Here is a 20,045-nt window from a genome sequence, read left to right as displayed (position 1 = left end):
GCCCCCCCGAACAGCTCCCCATCGTACTGCAGGTGCACAAACACACACACACCAACGGGCGTAAAATATCTACCCTACCCGAAAAACATCTTTCAGTTTTCCGAATCTTTCCCTTTAAATCGCCATAGCAACGTCCTCTTTCAACGTTGGTTGACTGGGTTTCGGGGAATAGAAAGTCACGGATCTGGAGATGAAAATAACGAGGGTATCGAGTTGAATTTGATTGGTCCAAAGTGTGGAAACGCCTCCTAATCTTACCACCTCCCAACGCCGAAATATGGAAGATATAAACTAGCAACGGTTCCAACAAACTAATGTTCTAATTTAATCAGTAAGCATATTAAGGTTATAATATTGTAGAGAAAAATCTGATTCATTGTATGTGATACGTAATGACATAGACTAAAGAGAACTACATTTCGACTAGGGCTGTCAAACGATTAAAATAATGAATTGCAATTAATCACATTAAATTCTGTAGTCAATCGTGATTAATCGCAAATGTTTTATTTGCTCAAATTTGGTGCTAAATAAAGTTTTTTTTCCATTTAAAAACAAAAGCGGTGTATTGAGTTGTAGGGATTGAAACAAAAAATATTCTGTTTCAGAATTTTCTTAATGGCATATTCACCATAAACAAGTTAAGCAATACAAAATTCCTGTAACTTACTAATGCTCCCAGTAGGCCACCCACACACACACACACACACACACACACACACACACACAGTTAAAGCTTTAGCCATTCAAAATGATTGTGCTCCCAATTACTGATTGGCTATAAGAAAATATAACTTGCTCTATGGATATGAAGAACAAACAGCATAAACCTGTCCCACAATGCCATGAATTCCACAGAACATAAACCTGTGACCATACACTTCAGTCGTCCTCCTATTTCCTTTCACTGAGCCGGTTGCTAAGAGACGAACAAGCCTGTTGACATTTTGAGATGATAAAGCTGCTCTCTTCTTCTGTACGATATGCCCAGAGAATGAAAACAACCTCTCACACGGTTCTGATGTGGCAGGCGTTGCCAGGGTCCTTCGTACGGATGCAGGCCAGCCTGGTGTGCCCCTGCATGCTGTGACCACCACTGTAGTGGACAGCCCTCATTGCTGATGCTGCACTCCTCCTCTTCATCAGACTCAGAAGAACTCAACAAGAGGGCAGCTTTCTTCTTTGGTGGCTCTGACTGTGTTGCTTCATCAGGTTGCTGTGCAGGCTTCTCTTCCTTCAGCAAGTTGCTGACCAAAGCCCACACCTCACCCCTCTCAGGTCTGGGAAGGCACTTCAGGTCCTTAAACCTCGGGTTAGTGCTGTGGCCATGTGAGCTTGGTGTTTTCCTTGCGTTTCTCCAGGTCTGTTGTGAATGTCAGCTTGAATCTTACCACGTAGGCAGGGTCATCATCGGAGCTCTCCATCACCCAGAGGAGATGGCACAAGACAGGCTACACCACTGAGCAGGAAATGTACTTCTCTCCTACCAGACAGTCAGTCATGTGCCTGCAGTGGAAGATAACACAATCACTTCAGTCAATTATGAGAGACTTGTTATACACAGACATATTCCCTCATTCACACAGACACATACTCTCTATCACACTTTCTTTCGCTCTCACTCACACACAATTTACACACACACACCACACACACACACAAAGATTACCTGCAGGGCTCCGGTAGTGCCTCCGGCTTCTGCAGTTTCTCCAGTTCAGCTGGGCCAGAGAATCTCAGTGGTTGTTGGTTTCTGTGGACACGCTTCACCATTTCCAGAGTGGAATTCCATCTTGTGCGAGTGACTCCTTTTGCCAATTTGCGACTTGCGGTTGTCCTAGCTCCGCAGCATTTGGTGGGCTGTGTTTAGTAGGAAACAACGCTTTGGAGCTGCAACTTCATCGTTGACGGTGGGAGTGGTTTTGCCGAATGGAATCATGGGAGTTTGAGCCTTTGAACAACAGAAAAGTATTGTCATAAGCTGACTAAATGTCATTGTAGATTGTTGAGCGTCCATTTAAAGTATTTCTAGATGTTATAAGACACTGATAACCAGAGCAACATACAGCAGGAAGTTCCAATATGATCAGAAAACTACAGACGGTCATATAGAAAGCTGAATATGATTTCATGAAATGTATTAGTCATCTCAGGGATCCTACTTGAAAACATCACAGAGAAGTCAATAGACATGAAGTCATAAAATTACACTGACTGTGTAGGACATCACTAAATACTTCATAATAGGGGTGTAACGGTACACGTATGGGTTTTCAAACTGTTTGGTATGGGAACCTTGGATCGGTCCGCACTGTGAACCTGAATGAATACATAAACAAATATATATATTCTTTACAACTACGCCTCTTGAGTAAATTTGAGCTGACAAAACATTTAGGCTATTCCGTTAAAACAACTAGAGGCTATGCCCACATTGTAATCAACATTCTAATAGGTGCATTTCAACCTGTCCTCTTGTGAGGCGCAGCCGGGAACTAGTTCTGTACGATGGCGAGGTGTGGGGTCGATAATCCTGGAGGATTCTCCATCGTTTCAATCTGTTTGGGAACATTTCGTTTTCCCCAGTAATTACCCTATATGTATTAAGCCACCGCTGCTAAATCGTGGCCACTGCAAAAAACAAAATACAATTATAATATCATTCCAAATGTTTAAAGTGGCGTGGCGGAGTTACCCTTTAAATGTCAAGCAGTTGCATGCTCTCTGTAAGCCTGGCTCAGTTAAATCAGGGCCTGCTCTAACTGCACAAATAATGCATTTATCTGCCTCGCTAGCTCCTCCAGGCTCTCTCTCTCTGGTTCTCGCTGCTCTTTCTCGCCTTCCCTCACCCTCTCCCTAACCCCCTTTACGTCAGCCTGGGTTTTCTTTAAAGTGGCACTTCACAGCAGCAGTAGCCCCATGTGTTGTTGTGCTGGCCTAGCCCCTACGCTGTACGGCTCCATGCTGTACTCAGCGTGGTCATTTTCCCCCTGACTCAGCCGAGCTGTGAGCTGCAGCTTTCCCTCACACGTCCACTGGGGAAAGAAAGGCAAATAAAAACCAAGAGGCTGTCTGGGAGAACCATCGGGGAGGGATAGTGTGGAGGGGTTTTCTTTTTCTGATGAGTGGGAGCGGAGCGGGTGTGATTTGTGTGGCTGTGCGCATGTAGAACATTGTACACACCCGCGTAAGAACAGACAATCTTACGTTGATCTCTAATATATAAAGCTGTGGCATTGCGTTCTCCGAGATATAGCGTGGGATTGTGTGGGATCTACTGATGAGGAGCTTTGGGAAAATGAGTAAAAGAGGGGAGGGGTCAGAAAGAGAATGCCTCTTAATGTCGTCATAGTAACATACTTCCCATTGAAACAAAAGGATTGGGAAAGATGACGATGTCATTAAATTGTGATGTCCTATGACTGCTAGCTCAGAAGGAATGGAGTTCTAGGGGAGACACATTCTCACAAAGCCCATTCAATCATTACGACAGTCTAGTGAATCAGTGGGTGGCTGCAGATTGAACATCTGTACTGGTTGACTCACTCCCTGATGACTTGTAACACGTGTTACTGATGATCACCCACACGCTATGATAGAGCAAAATGCTCTTTCGTTTTCCTGTCATTTGAGCTGGTCTTGGTCTGTTCGCATTAGTCGTGTGTGTGTGTGGTGTGTGTGTGTGTGTGTGTGTGTGTGTGTGTGTGTGTGGTGTGCGTGCGCCCACTGATTTGTCACTTGTCTCAGCAGTTGGGACCAGATTGATGAGCGACTTTGCTATTCTGTGTGTGTCATTAGTGGCTGTTTATATATTCCCATCGTTCAGAAGTATACTTTTTCATCCCTCCGCTTTCAACCGCTCTTCAATCGCTGAATATTCCTCTTGTATAACAGACAGACCACAAATTCCCAGGCTCTCCTTTCTCACACGTTCCCCTGGAGGGTTGAGGGGTAGCCCTGGCATGGTCCAACCCCGGTCTCCTCCTGCGTTCCCTCACAGCTGCTGGGTTGAGGTCACACCGCTCTAATAATACACAAAACTGTGCTAGAAATAGCAGTGTGTATGAGTTGATCGGGGGGGTGGGCCGTGTGGAATCCGCTCCCCCTCCCATGCGCGCATGTCCTCGCGCCCACGGCACACGGTCGCATGGGGACACGCCAACGTCCGGACCTGTTGGTTGCCAAAAACACGCACAATCTGTTAACATTACACCCCACCCACATGCACACAAATGCAATGTCATATACCGCAGGGAACCAGTGGAGGCTGGTGGGAGGAGCTATAGGAGGACGGGCTCATTGTAATGGCTGGAATGGAATCAATGGAACGGAGACAAACGGTTTCTAGAGGTTTGATGTGTTTGATACCGTTCCATTGATTCCATTCCAGCCATTACAATGGGCCCGTCCTCCTATAGCTCCGCCCACCAGCCTCCACTGATGGGAACACACCCATACACATGTATTCATATTCACCTCATTACACACAGGCCTCTTATGCTAATATGGTATGTACACCTGAAGCAGCCAAAACTCACACACACACACACACACACACACACACACACACACACACACACACACACACACACACACACACACACACACACACACACACACACACACACACACACACACACAGAGAGAGAGAGAGACAAACAACTGCCAGTGCCAGCATATTGGTGAGTGGTGTGAGCCACCTGTTCCACCTCTCCCGCTCTCCTTTTGCTCACGATGCCACTAAACACGTTGAACACACCACGGTATTGAACTCTGCCCCCTCCCTGGTCTCTTTCAGGTCCTCTTGAGTCAGGTTCACAGGCTGAGAGCGCTGGACCTGCTCGGCCGCTTCCTGGACCTGGGACCCTGGGCCGTCAGTCTGGTGAGAAACTATACAGCATTCTTGTCTACCAATACACAAACACATAGCCAAAATACAAGTTTAGCTAGCACAGATAGATGATTATCGTAGATATACAAGCTCTCATCTACTGTCAGGTCTGAAACAATCTATATCATCTAGTAGACACTAAAAATAACAAGGTAACTCATGGAAAATATACTGTGTCCGTAAAATGTATTTAGTACTTTATGTATAAGCTGAAAGTAGAAGCCTAAGTGTTGTCGTCCATTAGTTTACTCCAATTAAGGAAGGTATATTTGGTATATTTATTTTAAAATAGACACAGATTTAGGGCCTTAGGGGCCTCTTAGTCTTTTCATTATTATAGAGGAGTTGCTAGAAAGACACAATAGTTAAAGCCAGTTCTGATTTCTTTGGGTAGGAATTTTAAAGTGAATAATATCTCTTGTGTGTGTTCAGGCCCTCTCAGTAGGGATCTTCCCCTACGTGTTGAAGCTGCTACAGAGCTCTGCGCGGGAGCTCCGTCCCCTGCTGGTCTTCATCTGGGCTAAGATCCTGGCTGTGGACAGCGTGAGTAGTAACACACACACACATACGCACTAGCACATACAGTTGAAGTCTGAAGTTTACATACACTTAGTTTGGAGTCATTAAAACTTGTTTTTCAACCACTCCACAAATTTCTTGTTAACAAACTATAGTTTTGGCAAGTCGGTTAGGACATCTACTTTGTCTGACACAAGTTATTTTTCCAACAATTGTTTGCAGACAGATTATTTCACTAATAATTCACTGTATCACAATTCCAGTGGGTCAGAAGTTTACATACACTAAGTTGACTGTGCCTTTAAACAGCTTGGAAAATCCCAGAAAATGATGTCATGGCTTTAGAAGATTCTGATAGGCTAATTGACATAATTTGAGGCAATTGGAGGTGTACCTGTGGATGTATTTCAAGGCCTACCTTCAAACTCAGTGCCTCTTTGCTTGACATCATAGGAAAATCTAAAGAAATCAGCCAAGACCTCAGGAGAAAAAAAATGGTAGACCTCCACAAGTCTGGTTCATCGTGGGAAGCAATTTCCAAACGCCTGAAGGTACCACGTTCATCTGTACAAACAAATAGTACGCAAGTATAAACACCATGGGACCACGCAGCTGTCATACCACTCAGGAAGGAGACGCGTTCTGTCTAGATATGAACGTACTTTGGTGCGAAAAGTGCAAATCAATCCCAGAACAACAGCAAAGGACCTTGTGAAGATGCTGGAGGAAACAGGTGCAAAAGTATCTATATCCACAGTAAAACGAGTCCTATATCGACATAACCTGAAAGGCCGCTCAGCAAGGAAGAATCCATTGCTCCAAAACCGCCATAAAAAAAGCCAGACTACGGTTTGCAACTGCACATGGGGACAAAGATGATACTTTTTGGGGAAATGTCCTCTGGTCTGATGAAACAAAAATGGAACTGTTTGGCTATAATGACCATCGTTATATTTGGAGGAAAAAGGGGGAAGCTTGCATGCCCAAGAACACCATCCCAACCGTGAAGCACAGGGGTGGCAGCATCATGTTGTGGGGGTGCTTTGCTGCAAGAGGGACTGTTGTACTTCACAAAATAGATGGCATCATGAGGAAAGAAAGTTATGTGGATATATTGACGCAAAATCTCAAGACATCATTCAGGAAGTTAAAGCTTGGTCGCAAATGGGTCTTCCAAATGGACAATGACCTCAAGCATACTTCCAACGTTGTGGCAAAATGGCTTAAGGACAACAAATTCAAGGTATTGGCGTGGCCATCACAAAGCCCTGACCTTAATCCCATAGAAAATTTGTGAGCAAAACTGAAAAAATGTGTGCGAGCAAGGAGGCCTACAAACCTGACTCAGTTACACCAGCTCTGTCAGGTGGAATGGGCCAGAATTCACCCAACGTATTGTGGGAAGCTTGTGGAAGGCTACCTGAAACGTTTGACCCAAGTTAAACAATTTAAAGGCAATGCTACCAAATACTAATTGAGTGTATGTAAACTTCTGACCCACTGGGAATGTGATGAAAGAAATTAAAGCTGAAATAAATCATTCTCTCTACTATTATTCTGACATTTCACGTTCTTAAAATAAAGTGGTGATCCTAACTGACCTAAGACAGGTAATGTTTACTAGGATTAAATGTTTGTAATTGTGGAAAATGGAGTTTAAATGTATTTGGCTAAGGTGTATGTAAACTTCCGACTTCAACTGTATCTACATGTGCATACCACACACACTCACTGTACACCATTACAATAACCAACCCATACCAGACTCCTACCATCAAAGCAAGCTATATTTTAATTATCGCACTGTATTTTAAACCAATTTCTCTCTCCCTACAGAATAGTTGATATGTGTCTATATAGGAACAGTCAAGTCGTATCTGTCACATGGAGCAGCTCTGTGTAGCTGTACAGAGACATGATTGCCATGAAGTCAATAACAGTCCCAGATAAAAGCAGAAAATGAACCCATTCAGTCAGTTAATGTCAGTCGATCAGTTGAACATCAGTTGACGTTAATGTAGAGTAATCATCAGGAGATTGAGTTGTGAGAGGCGGCTGCCTACATACAGGATTGAAATCATTGGCCAATTTAATAAATGGGACACTAGCCACTTTAATAATGCCACTTTAATAATGTTTACATATCTGGCATTACTCCTCTATGTATATACTGCATTCTATACTACTGTATCTTGGTCTATGCCACTCTATTGCTTGTCCAAATATTTATATATTCTTAATTCCATTCTTTTACTTAGATGTGTGTGTATTAGGTAGTCGTTGTGAAATTGTAAGATAGTACATGTTAAATATTGCTGCGCTGTCGGAACTAGAAGCACAAGCATTTTGCTACACTCGCATTAACATCTAACACAATAACATTTGATTTGTGCTACTTATTTTACGGATTCCTCAACCGTACGTATTTAGCTAGATATTGGATATCAATATTGGGTAATGTTCATAGAGGCCGTGCCATAAGTACGTGATAGCCATGTTTATAGTACACACTCGCTTCGTAGGTTATCTGTAACACAAAGAACATTGTCCTTTTAGCACATTATAGCTGTTGAATAAAATGGCCGCCCTAAAACTCACTTACACAAAGCATATTGCCTTTTTACTTACATGGTAGAACTTACCGTATAACCCTAAGGTAGTAGGACAATCTGTAGTATTCTAGTGATTCTTTAGCATCCAGACAACCGAGTAGTCATCACAGTGTTAGTCAATGGTTAAGAATAATCAAAGGACTTTGAGATGAAAGGACAGGAAGAGAAGTCATTTTTTTTCCTCTGTCAGATTAGTAGTGTGACTCAGGTATTGAGTTGTGCTATTCAATAATGTCTAGGCTATGTCTTTAGCCTTGGTTATAAATATTATGTTGAGTAGTTGCATATTTGTCGCACTGCAACATATGACAGTTCCTCAAGGAGCACAATAAAGTAATCAACCTAAATAGAAGAAATGCGAGTTATTTAGGCTGAGTTGATTCTACTGTAAGGATGGCAGGAGACTGTTGTCAGTGAAGTTTCTGAGTCGTGTTTTGTTCATCACTCGTGTAATAACAGCAGATTAATGACAAGAGGACTAGACTGACATACTAGATTGTTTCTCCTCCTCTCGCTCTCTCTCTCGCTCTCTAGTCGTGTCAGGCAGACCTGGTAAAGGACAACGGACACAAGTACTTCCTGTCTGTCCTGGCTGACCCCTACATGCCTGTGAGTATCACCCAATCAGAGCATGAGAAAACCGATAGCGCCACCAGGCACCCGTGGGTGTGACACAGATGTTACCCTTAACCACAGATCTAGAATCAGATTGCCCTTACCTCCGATCATAACCTTTTACATTATAGCTGAGAATATATCTGACCCTGTATCAGTGGTTAGTGGTGACTTCTACCTACTCAAACATGTTGTGTGCTATGATCCATAGCTCCCAGTAATGAATGAGGTTTTGGTGAACTGAGTTGATACATGGCAGTTGACTGTGTTTCTTGTGTTTTCTGTTTCAGGCTGAGCACCGCACCATGGCTGTCTTCATCCTGGCTGTGATTGTCAACAGCTACACCACAGGCCAGGTGGGTGTGGGTGGGTGTGTGTGTGGGTGTGTACTGTGTGGGTGTCTTGTGAGAGAAAGGGGACACAGGAGAGATGTTAGGGGAGAATGTGGTAAATTATTCGATGAAGAAATCACTTTAAAGGTGACGCTATTATAAAGCAAGCCCCACATTGATTAAAACCCTTCAACAGACACACTCATTAATTCTCCCCAACTCAGTAGATAATAAGTCATATTTTCAACATTTCCTCCCATTCTGCTTTCTCTCTCTCTGTCGCTTGCACACTCGCTCTCTCTCTCTGTCGCTTGTACACTCGCTCTCTCTTCGCTCGGTCTGTCGCTCGCTCGGTCTGTCGCTCGCTCGGCCTGTCGCTCGCTCGGCCTGTCGCTCGCTCGGCCTGTCGCTCGCTCGGTCTCTGTCGCTCGCTCTCTCGGTCTCTGTCGCTCGCTCTCTCGCTCTCTGTCGCTCGCTCTCTCGCTCTCTGTCGCTCGCTCTCTCGCTCTCTGTCGCTCGCTCTCTCGCTCTCTGTCGCTCGGTCTCTCGCTCTCTGTCGCTCGGTCTCTCGCTCTCTGTCGCTCGGTCTCTCGCTCTCTGTCGCTCGGTCTCTCGCTCTCTGTCGCTCGGTCTCTCGGGGTCTCTGTCGCTCGGTCTCTCGGGGTCTCTGTCGCTCGGTCTCTCGGTCTCTGTCGCTCGGTCTCTCGCTCTCTGTCGCTCGGTCTCTCGCTCTCTGTCGCTCGGTCTCTCGCTCTCTGTCGCTCGGTCTCTCGCTCTCTGTCGCTCGGTCTCTCGCTCTCGCTCTCTGTCGCTCGGTCTCTCGCTCTCGCTCTCTGTCGCTCGGTCTCTCGCTCTCGCTCTCTGTCGCTCGGTCTCTCGCTCTCGGTCTCTCGCTCTCTGTCGCTCGGTCTCTCGCTCTCTGTCGCTCGCCCGTCTCTCGCTCTCTGTCGCTCGGTCTGTCGCTCGGTCTCTGTCGCTCGGTCTCTCGGTCTCTCGGTCTCTGTCGCTCGGTCTCGTCGGTCTCTCGGTCTCTGTCGCTCGGTCTCTCGGTCTCTGTCGCTCGGTCTCTCGGTCTCTGTCGCTCGGTCTCTCGGTCTCTGTCGCTCGGTCTCTCGCTCTCTGTCGCTCGGTCTCTCGCTCTCTGTCGCTCGGTCTCTCGCTCTCTGTCGCTCGGTCTCTCGGTCTCTGTCGCTCGGTCTCTCGGTCTCTGTCGCTCGGTCTCTCGCTCTCTGTCGCTCGGTCTCTCGCTCTCTGTCGCTCGGTCTCTCGCTCTCTGTCGCTCGGTCTCTCGGTCTCTGTCGCTCGGTCTCTCGGTCTCTGTCGCTCGGTCTCTCGGTCTCTGTCGCTCGGTCTCTCGGTCTCTGTCGCTCGGTCTCTCGGTCTCTGTCGCTCGGTCTCTCGGTCTCTGTCGCTCGGTCTCTGTCGCTCGGTCTCTCGGTCTCTGTCGCTCGGTCTCTCGGTCTCTGTCGCTCGGTCTCTCGGTCTCTGTCGCTCGGTCTCTCGGTCTCTGTCGCTCGGGCTCTCGGTCTCTGTCGCTCGGGCTCTCGCTCTCTGTCGCTCGGGCTCTCGCTCTCTGTCGCTCGGGCTCTCGCTCTCTGTCGCTCGGGCTCTCGGGCTCTCTGTCGCTCGGTCTCTCGGGCTCTCTGTCGCTCGGTCTCTCGGGCTCTCTGTCGCTCGGTCTCTCGGGCTCTCTGTCGCTCGGTCTCTCGGTCTCTGTCGCTCGCTCTCTGTCGCTCGGTCTCTGTCGCTCGGTCTCTCGGTCTCTGTCGCTCGGTCGCTCGGTCTCTGTCGCTCGGTCTCTCGCGCTCTGTCGCTCGGTCGCTCGGTCGCTCGGTCTCGGTCTCTCTGTCGCTCGGTCTCGGTCTCTCTATCGCTCGGTCTCGGTCTCTCTGTCGCTCGGTCTCGGTCTCTCTATCGCTCGGTCTCTCGCTCTCTGTCGCTCGGTCTCTCGCTCTCTGTCGCTCGGTCTCTCGCTCTCTGTCGCTCGGTCTGTCGCTCGGTCTCTCGCTCTCTGTCGCTCGGTCTCTCGCTCTCTGTCGCTCGGTCTCTCGCTCTCTGTCGCTCGGTCTCTCGCTCTCTGTCGCTCGGTCTCTCGGTCTCTCGCTCTCTGTCGCTCAGTCTCTGTCGCTCGGTCTCTCACTCTCTGTCGCTATGTCGCTCGGTCTCTCGGTCTCTGTCGCTCGGTCTCTCGCTCTCTCGCTCTCTGTCGCTTGGTCTCTCGCTCTCTGTCGCTCGGTCTCTCGTTCTCTGTCGCTCGCTCTCTGTCTCTCGGTCTCTGTCGCTCGGTCTCTCGGTCTCTGTCGCTCGGTCTCTCGCTCTCTGTCGCTCGGTCTCTCGCTCTCTGTCGCTCGGTCTCTCGCTCTCTGTCGCTCGGTCTCTCGCTCTCTGTCGCTCGGTCTCTCGCTCTCTGTCGCTCGGTCTCTCGCTCTCTGTCTCTCGGTCTCTCGCTCTCTGTCGCTCGGTCTCTCGGTCTCTGTCGCTCGGTCTCTCGGTCTCTGTCGCTCGGTCTCTCGGTCTCTGTCGCTCGGTCTCTCGGTCTCTGTCGCTCGGTCTCTCGGTCTCTGTCGCTCGGTCTCTGTCGCTCGGTCTCTCGCTCTCTGTCGCTCGGTCTCTCGCTCTCTGTCGCTCAGTCTCTGTCGCTCGGTCTCTCACTCTCTATCGCTCTGTCGCTTTGTCGCTCGGTCTCTCGGTCTCTGTCGCTCGGTCTCTCGCTCTCTGTCGCTTGGTCTCTCGCTCTCTGTCGCTTGGTCTCTCGCTCTCTGTCGCTCGGTCTCTCGTTCTCTGTCGCTCGCTCTCTGTCTCTCGGTCTCTGTCGCTCGGTCTCTCGGTCTCTGTCGCTCGGTCTCTCGGTCTCTGTCGCTCGGTCTCTGTCGCTCGGTCTCTCGGTCTCTGTCGTTCGGTCTCTCGCTCTCTGTCGCTCGGTCTCTCTGTCGCTCGGTCTCTCGCTCTCTGTCGCTCGGTCTCTCGCTCTCTGTCGCTCGGTCTCTCGCTCTCTGTCGCTCGGTCTCTCGCTCTCTGTCGCTCGGTCAATCTGTCGCTCGGTCTCTCACTCTCTGTCGCTCGGTCTCTCGCTCTCTGTCGCTCGGTCTCTCGCGCTCTGTCGCTCGGTCTCTCGCTCTCTGTCGCTCGGTCTCTCGCTCTCTGTCGCTCGGTCTCTCGCTCTCTGTCGCTCGGTCTCTCGCTCTCTGTCTCTCGGTCTCTGTCGCTCGGGCTCTCTGTCGCTCGGTCTCTCGCTCTCTGTCGCTCGGTCTCTCGCTCTCTTTCGCTCGGTCTCTCGATCTCTGTCGCTCGGTCTCTCGCTCTCTGTCGCTCGGTCTCTCGGTCTCTGTCGCTCGGTCTCTGTCGCTCGGTCTCTCGCTCTCTGTCGCTCGGTCTCTCGCTCTCTGTCGCTCGGTCTCTCGCTCTCTGTCGCTCGGTCTCTCGCTCTCTGTCGCTCGGTCTCTCGGGCTCTGTCGCTCGGTCTCTCGGGCTCTCTGTCGCTCGGTCTCTCGCTCTCTTTCGCTCGGTCTCTCGCTCTCTGTCGCTCGGTCTCTCGGTCTCTGTCGCTCGGTCTCTCGGTCTCTCGGTCTCTCGGTCTCTGTCGCTCGGTCTCTCGCTCTCTGTGCCTCGGTCTCTCGCTCTCTGTCGCTCGGTCTCTCGCTCTCTGTCGCTCGGTCTCTCGCTCTCTGTCGCTCGGTCTCTCGCTCTCTGTCGCTCGGTCTCTCGCTCTCTGTCGCTCGGTCTCTCGCTCTCTGTCGCTCGGTCTCTCGCTCTCTGTCGCTCGCTCTCTGTCGCTCGGTCTCTCGGCTCTCTGTCGCTCTGTCGCTCGGGCTCTCGGTCTCTGTCGCTCGGGCTCTCGGTCTCTGTCGCTCGGTCTCTCGGTCTCTGTCGCTCGTCCGTCTCTCGGTCTCTGTCTCTCGGTCTCTGTCTCTCGGTCTCTGTCTCTCGGTCTCTGTCGCTCGGTCTCTGTCGCTCGGTCTCTCGGTCTCTGTCGCTCGGTCTCTCGCTCTCTGTCGCTCGGTCTCTCGCTCTCTGTCGCTCGGTCTCTCGCTCTCTGTCGCTCGGTCTCTCGGTCTCTGTCTCTCGGTCTCTGTCTCTCGGTCTCTGTCTCTCGGTCTCTGTCTCTCGGTCTCTGTCTCTCGGTCTCTGTCTCTCGGTCTCTGTCTCTCGGTCTCTGTCTCTCGGTCTCTGTCTCTCGGTCTCTCGCTCTCTGTCGCTCGCTCTCTGTCGCTCGCTCTCTGTCGCTCGCTCTCTGTCGCTCGCTCTCTGTCGCTCGGTCTCTCGCTCTCTGTCGCTCGGTCTCTGTCGCTCGGTCTCTCGCTCTCTGTCGCTCGGTCTCTCTGTCGCTCGGTCTCTCGCTCTCTGTCGCTCGGTCCCTCGCTCTCTGTCGCTCGGTCTCTCGCTCTCTGTCGCTCGGTCCCTCGCTCTCTGTCGCTCGGTCTCTCGCTCTCTGTCGCTCTGTCGCTCGCTCTCTGTCGCTCTGTCGCTCGGTCTCTCGCTCTCTGTCGCTCGGGCTCTCGCTCTCTGTCGCTCGGTCTCTGTCTCTGTCGCTCGGTCTCTGTCGCTCGGTCTCTCGCGCTCTCTGTCGCTCGGTCTCTCGGGCTCTCTGTCGCTCGGTCTCTCGCTCTCTGTCGCTCGGTCTCTCGCTCTCTGTCGCTCGGTCTCTCGCTCTCTGTCGCTCGGTCTCTCGCTCTCTGTGGCTCGGTCTCTGTCGCTCGGTCTCTGTCGCTCGGTCTCTGTCGCTCGGTCTCTGTCGCTCGGTCTCTGTCGCTCGGTCTCTGTCGCTCGGTCTCTGTCGCTCGGTCTCTCGGTCTCTGTCGCTCGGTCTCTCGGTCTCTGTCGCTCGGTCTCTCGGTCTCTGTCGCTCGGTCTCTGTCGCTCGGTCTCTCGCTCTCTGTCGCTCGGTCTCTCGGTCTTTGTCTCTCGGTCTCTGTCTCTCGGTCTCTGTCGCTCGGTTTCTCGGTCTCTGTCGCTCGGTCTCTCGGTCTCTGTCGCTCGGTCTCTCGCTCTCTGTCGCTCGGTCTCTCGGTCTCTGTCGCTCGGTCTCTCGCTCTCTGTCGCTCGGTCTCTCGCTCTCTGTCGCTCGGTCTCTGTCGCTCGGTCTCTCGCTCTCTGTCGCTCGGTCTCTCGGTCTCTGTCGCTCGGTCTCTCGGTCTCTGTCGCTCGGTCTCGGTCTCTCGGTCTCTCGGTCTCTGTCGCTCGGTCTCTCGGTCTCTGTCGCTCGGTCTCTCGGTCTCTGTCGCTCGGTCTCTGTCGCTCGGTCTCTCGGTCTCTGTCGCTCGGTCTCTCGGTCTCTGTCGCTCGGTCTCTGTCGCTCGGTCTCTCGGTCTCTGTCGCTCGGTCTCTCGCTCTCTGTCGCTCGGTCTCTCGCTCTCTGTCGCTCGGTCTCTCGCTCTCTGTCGCTCGGTCTCTCGCTCTCTGTCGCTCGGTCTCTCGCTCTCTGTCGCTCGGTCTCTGTCGCTCGGTCTCTCGCTCTCTGTCGCTCGGTCTCTCGCTCTCTGTCGCTCGGTCTCTCGCTCTCTGTCGCTCGGTCTCTCGCTCTCTGTCGCTCGGTCTCTCGCTCTCTGTCGCTCGGTCTCTCGCGCTCTGTCGCTCGGTCTCTCGCTCTCTGTCGCTCGGTCTCTCGCTCTCTGTCGCTCGGTCTCTCGCTCTCTGTCGCTCGGTCTCTCGCTCTCTGTCGCTCGGTCTCTCGCTCTCTGTCGCTCGGTCTCTCGCTCTCTGTCGCTCGGTCTCTCGCTCTCTGTCGCTCGGTCTCTCGCTCTCTGTCGCTCGGTCTCTCGCTCTCTGTGGCTCGGTCTCTGTGGCTCGGTCTCTGTCGCTCGGTCTCTGTCGCTCGGTCTCTGTCGCTCGGTCTCTGTCGCTCGGTCTCTGTCGCTCGGTCTCTCGGTCTCTGTCGCTCGGTCTCTCGGTCTCTGTCGATCGGGCTCTCGCTCTCTGTCGCTCGGTCTCTGTCGCTCGGGTCTCTGTCGCTCGGTCTCTGTCGCTCGGGCTCGCTCTCTGTCGCTCGGTCTCACGCTCTCTGTCGCTCGGTCTCTCGCTCTCTGTCGCTCGGTCTCTCGCTCTCTGTCGCTCGGTCTCTGTCGCTCGGTCTCTGTCGCTCGGTCTCTGTCGCTCGGTCTCTGTCGCTCGGTCTCTGTCGCTCGGTCTCTGTCGCTCGGTCTCTCGGTCTCTGTCGCTCGGTCTCTCGGTCTCTGTCGCTCGGTCTCTCGGTCTCTGTCGATCGGGCTCTCGCTCTCTGTCGCTCGGTCTCTCGGTCTCTGTCGATCGGGCTCTCGCTCTCTGTCGCTCGGTCTCTCGGTCTCTGTCGCTCGGGCTCTCTGTCGCTCGGTCTCTCGCTCTCTGTCGCTCGGTCTCTCGCTCTCTGTCGCTCGGTCTCTCGCTCTCTGTCGCTCGGTCTCTCGCTCTCTGTCGCTCGGTCTCTCGCTCTCTGTCGCTCGGTCTCTCGCTCTCTGTCGCTCGGTCTCTCGCTCTCTGTCGCTCGGTCTCTCGCTCTCTGTCGCTCAGTCTCTGGCTCTCTGTCGCTCAGTCTCTGTCGCTCGGTCTCTCACTCTCTGTCGCTCTGTCGCTATGTCGCTCGGTCTCTCGGTCTCTGTCGCTCGGTCTCTCGCTCTCTGTCGCTCGGTCTCTCGCTCTCTGTCGCTCGGTCTCTCGCTCTCTGTCGCTCGGTCTCTGTCGCTCGGTCTCTGTCGCTCGGTCTCTGTCGCTCGGGCTCTCGCTCTCTGTCGCTCGGTCTCTCGGTCTCTGTCGCTCGGTCTCTGTCGCTCGGTCTCTCGCTCTCTGTCGCTCGGTCTCTCGGGCTCTCTGTCGCTCAGTCTCTCGCTCTCTGTCGCTCGGTCTCTCGCTCTCTGTGGCTCGGGCTCTCGCTCTCTGTCGCTCGGTCGCTCGGTCTCTGTCGCTCAGTCTCTGTCGCTCGGTCTCTGTCGCTCGGTCTCTCGCTCTCTGTCGCTCGGTCTCTCGCTCTCTGTCGCTCGGTCTCTCGCTCTCTGTCGCTCGGTCTCTCGCTCTCTGTCGCTCGGTCTCTCGCTCTCTGTCGCTCGGTCTCTCGCTCTCTGTCGCTCGCTCTCTGTCGCTCGGTCTCTCGCTCTCTGTCGCTCAGTCTCTGTCGCTCGGTCTCTCACTCTCTGTCGCTCTGTCGCTATGTCGCTCGGTCTCTCGGTCTCTGTCGCTCGGTCTCTCGGTCTCTGTCGCTCGGTCTCTCGGTCTCTGTCGCTCGGTCTCTCGGTCTCTGTCGCTCGGTCTCTCGCTCTCTGTCGCTCGGTCTCTCGCTCTCTGTCGCTCGGTCTCTCGCTCTCTGTCGCTCGGTCTCTCGCTCTCTGTCGCTCGGTCTCCGTCGCTCGGTCTCTGTCGCTCGGTCTCTGTCGCTCGGTCTCTCGCTCTCTGTCGCTCGGTCTCTCGGTCTTTGTCTCTCGGTCTCTGTCTCTCGGTCTCTGTCGCTCGGTTTCTCGGTCTCTGTCGCTCGGTCTCTCGGTCTCTGTCGCTCGGTCTCTCGCTCTCTGTCGCTCGGTCTCTCGCTCTCTGTCGCTCGGTCTCTGTCGCTCGGTCTCTCGCTCTCTGTCGCTCGGTCTCTCGGTCTCTGTCGCTCGGTCTCTCGGTCTCTGTCGCTCGGTCTCGGTCTCTCGGTCTCTGTCGCTCGGTCTCTCGGTCTCTGTCGCTCGGTCTCTGTCGCTCGGTCTCTGTCGCTCGGTCTCTCGGTCTCTGTCGCTCGGTCTCTGTCGCTCAGTCTCTCGGTCTCTGTCGCTCGGTCTCTCGCTCTCTGTCGCTCGGTCTCTCGCTCTCTGTCGCTCGGTCTCTGTCGCTCGGTCTCTCGCTCTCTGTCGCTCGGTCTCTCGGTCTCTGTCGCTCGGTCTCTCGCGCTCTGTCGCTCGGTCTCTCGCTCTCTGTCGCTCGGTCTCTCGCTCTCTGTCGCTCGGTCTCTCGCTCTCTGTCGCTCGGTCTCTCGCTCTCTGTCGCTCGGTCTCTCGCTCTCTGTCGCTCTGTCGCTCGGTCTCTCGGTCTCTGTCGCTCGGTCTCTCGCTCTCTGTCGCTCGGGCTCTCGCTCTCTGTCGCTCGGTCTCTCGGTCTCTGTCGCTCGGTCTCTGTCGCTCGGTCTCTCGCGCTCTCTGTCGCTCGGTCTCTCGGGCTCTCTGTCGCTCGGTCTCTCGCTCTCTGTCGCTCGGTCTCTCGCTCTCTGTCGCTCGGTCTCTCGCTCTCTGTCGCTCGGTCTCTCGCTCTCTGTGGCTCGGTCTCTGTGGCTCGGTCTCTGTGGCTCGGTCTCTGTGGCTCGGTCTCTGTCGCTCGGTCTCTGTCGCTCGGTCTCTGTCGCTCGGTCTCTGTCGCTCGGTCTCTGTCGCTCGGTCTCTGTCGCTCGGTCTCTCGGTCTCTGTCGCTCGGTCTCTCGGTCTCTGTCGCTCGGTCTCTCGGTCTCTGTCGCTCGGTCTCTCGGTCTCTGTCGCTCGGTCTCTCGGTCTCTGTCGCTCGGTCTCTCGGTCTCTGTCGATCGGGCTCTCGCTCTCTGTCGCTCGGGCTCTCGCTCTCTGTCGCTCGGTCTCTGTCGCTCGGGCTCTCTGTCGCTCGGTCTCTGTCGCTCGGGCTCTCTGTCGCTCGGGCTCTCTGTCGCTCGGTCTCTCGCTCTCTGTCGCTCGGTCTCTCGCTCTCTGTCGCTCGGTCTCTCGCTCTCTGTCGCTCGGTCTCTCGCTCTCTGTCGCTCGGTCTCTGTCGCTCGGTCTCTGTCGCTCGGGCTCTCTGTCGCTCGGTCTCTGTCGCTCGGGCTCTCTGTCGCTCGGTCTCTCGCTCTCTGTCGCTCGGTCTCTCGCTCTCTGTCGCTCGGTCTCTCGCTCTCTGTCGCTCGGTCTCTCGCTCTCTGTCGCTCGGTCTCTCGCTCTCTGTCGCTCGGTCTCTGTCGCTCGGTCTCTGTCGCTCGGTCTCTCGCTCTCTGTCGCTCGCTCTCTGTCGCTCGGTCTCTGTCGCTCGGTCTCTGTCGCTCGGTCTCTGTCGCTCGGTCTCTGTCGCTCGGTCTCTGTCGCTCGGTCTCTGTCGCTCGGTCTCTGTCGCTCGGTCTCTGTCGCTCGGTCTCTGTCGCTCGGTCTCTGTCGCTCGGTCTCTCGGTCTCTGTCGCTCGGTCTCTCGGGCTCTCTGTCGCTCGGTCTCTCGCTCTCTGTCGCTCGGTCTCTCGGTCTCTGTCGCTCGGTCTCTGTCGCTCGGTCTCTCGCTCTGTCGCTCGGTCTCTCGCTCTCTGTCGCTCGGTCTCTCGCTCTCTGTCGCTCGGTCTCTCGCTCTCTGTCGCTCGGTCCCGGTCTCTCGCTCTCTGTCGCTCGGTCTCTCGCTCTCTGACGCTCGGTCTCTCGCTCTCTGTCGCTCGGTCTCTCGCTCTCTGTCGCTCGGTCTCTCGCTCTCTGTCGCTCGGTCTCTCGGTCTCTGTCGCTCGGTCTGTCTCTCGGTCTCTGTCGCTCGGTCTCTCGCTCTCTGTCGCTCGGTCTCTCGGTCTCTGTCGCTCGGTCTCTCGCTCTCTGTCGCTCGGTCTCTCGCTCTCTGTCGCTCGGTCTCTCGCTCTCTGTCGCTCGGTCTCTCGCTCTCTGTCGCTCGGTCTCTCGCTCTCTGTCGCTCGGTCTCTCGCTCTCTGTCGCTCGGTCTCTCGCTCTCTGTCTCTCGCTCTCTGTCGCTCGGACTCTCGGTCTCTCGCTCGGTCTCTGTCGCTCGGTCTCTGTCGCTCGGTCTCTCGGTCTCTGTCTCTCGGTCTCTGTCGCTCGGTCTCTCGGTCTCTGTCGCTCTGTCTCTCGGTCTCTCGGTCTCTGTCTCTCGGTCTCTGTCTCTCGGTCTCTGTCGCTCTGTCTCTGTCTCTCGGTCTCTGTCGCTCTGTCTCTCGGTCTCTGTCGCTCGGTCTCTCGGTCTCTCGGTCTCTGCCCGGTCTCTGTCTCTCGGTCTCTGTCGCTCTGTCTCTCGGTCTCTGTTGCTCTGTCTCTCGGTCTCTGTCGCTCGGTCTCTGTCGCTCGGTCTCTGTCGCTCGGTCTCTGTCGCTCGGTCTCTGTCGCTCGGTCTGTCGCTCGGTCTGTCGCTCGGTCTGTCGCTCGGTCTGTCGCTCGGTCTGTCGCTCGGTCTGTCGCTCGGTCTGTCGCTCGGTCTGTCGCTCGGTCTCTCGCTCTCTGTCGCTCGGTCTCTCGCTCTCTGTCGCTCGGTCGCTCGGTCTCTGTCGATCGGTCTCTCGGTCTCTGTCGCTCGGTCTCTCGGGCTCTCTGTCGCTCGGTCTCTCGGGCTCTCTGTCGCTCGGTCTCCGGGCTCTCTGTCGCTCGGTCTCTCGGGCTCTCTGTCGCTCGGTCTCTCGGGCTCTCTGTCGCTCGGTCTCTCGGGCTCTCTGTCGCTCGGTCTCTCGGGCTCTCTGTCGCTCGGTCTCTCGGGCTCTCTGTCGCTCGGTCTCTCGGGCTCTCTGTCGCTCGGTCTCTCGGGCTCTCTGTCGCTCGGTCTCTCGGGCTCTCTGTCTCTCGGGCTCTCTGTCGCTCGCTCTCTCGCTCTCTGTCGCTCGCTCTCTCGCTCTCTGTCGCTCGCTCTCTGTCGCTCGGTCTCTCGGTCTCTGTCGCTCGGTCTCTCGGTCTCTGTCGCTCGGTCTCTCGGTCTCTGTCGCTCGGTCTCTCGGTCTCTGTCGCTCGGTCTCTCGGTCTCTGTCGCTCGGTCTCTCGGGCTCTCTGTCGCTCGGTCTCTCGCTCTCTGTCGCTCGCTCTCTGTCGCTCGGTCTCTCGCTCTCTGTCGCTCGGTCTCTCGCTCTCTGTCGCTCGGTCTCTCGCTCTCTGTCGCTCGGTCTCTCGCTCTCTGTCGCTCGGTCTCTCGCTCTCTGTCGCTCGGTCTCTCGCTCTCTGTCGCTCTGTCGCTCGGTCTCCCGCTCTCTGTCGCTCGGTCTCCCGCTCTCTGTCGCTCGGTCTCTCGGTCTCTGTCTCTCGGTCTCTGTCGCTCGGTCTCTCGGTCTCGGTCTCTCGGTCTCGGTCTCTCGGTCTCTGTCTCTCGGTCTCTGTCTCTCGGTCTCTGTCTCTCGGTCTCTGTCTCTCGGTCTCTGTCGCTCGGTCTCTGTCGCTCGGTCTCTGTCGCTCGGTCTCTGTCGCTCGGTCTCTGTCTCTCGGTCTCTGTCTCTCGGTC

The 20,045-nt window shown here is 54.3% G+C and overlaps 1 protein-coding gene across 8 annotated transcripts in view; it reads left to right on the top strand.

The window, feature by feature from the left end:
- The window catches only part of LOC106564921 (regulatory-associated protein of mTOR), a 196,284-nt gene that overhangs the window by 119,818 nt on the left and 56,421 nt on the right, over positions 1-20,045 (top strand). For all 8 annotated transcript variants that reach the window (XM_082958854.1, XM_082958855.1, XM_082958858.1 and 5 more), the window contains exons 12-16: positions 1-32; positions 4,796-4,879; positions 5,321-5,431; positions 8,554-8,628; positions 8,925-8,990. The exon at positions 1-32 is cut by the window's left edge and continues 70 nt beyond it. In XM_082958854.1, coding sequence (XP_082814980.1) covers positions 1-32; positions 4,796-4,879; positions 5,321-5,431; positions 8,554-8,628; positions 8,925-8,990 — 368 coding nt within the window. The remainder of the gene's footprint in view (positions 33-4,795; positions 4,880-5,320; positions 5,432-8,553; positions 8,629-8,924; positions 8,991-20,045) is intronic.

The sequence above is a fragment of the Salmo salar genome, chromosome 12 (genome assembly GCF_965601325.2).
Source record: "Salmo salar chromosome 12, fSalSal1, whole genome shotgun sequence".
Taxonomy (NCBI): Eukaryota; Metazoa; Chordata; class Actinopteri; order Salmoniformes; family Salmonidae; genus Salmo; species Salmo salar.
Note: the sequence above shows the minus strand (reverse complement) of the source record. Positions and strands in the feature narration are given on the sequence as shown.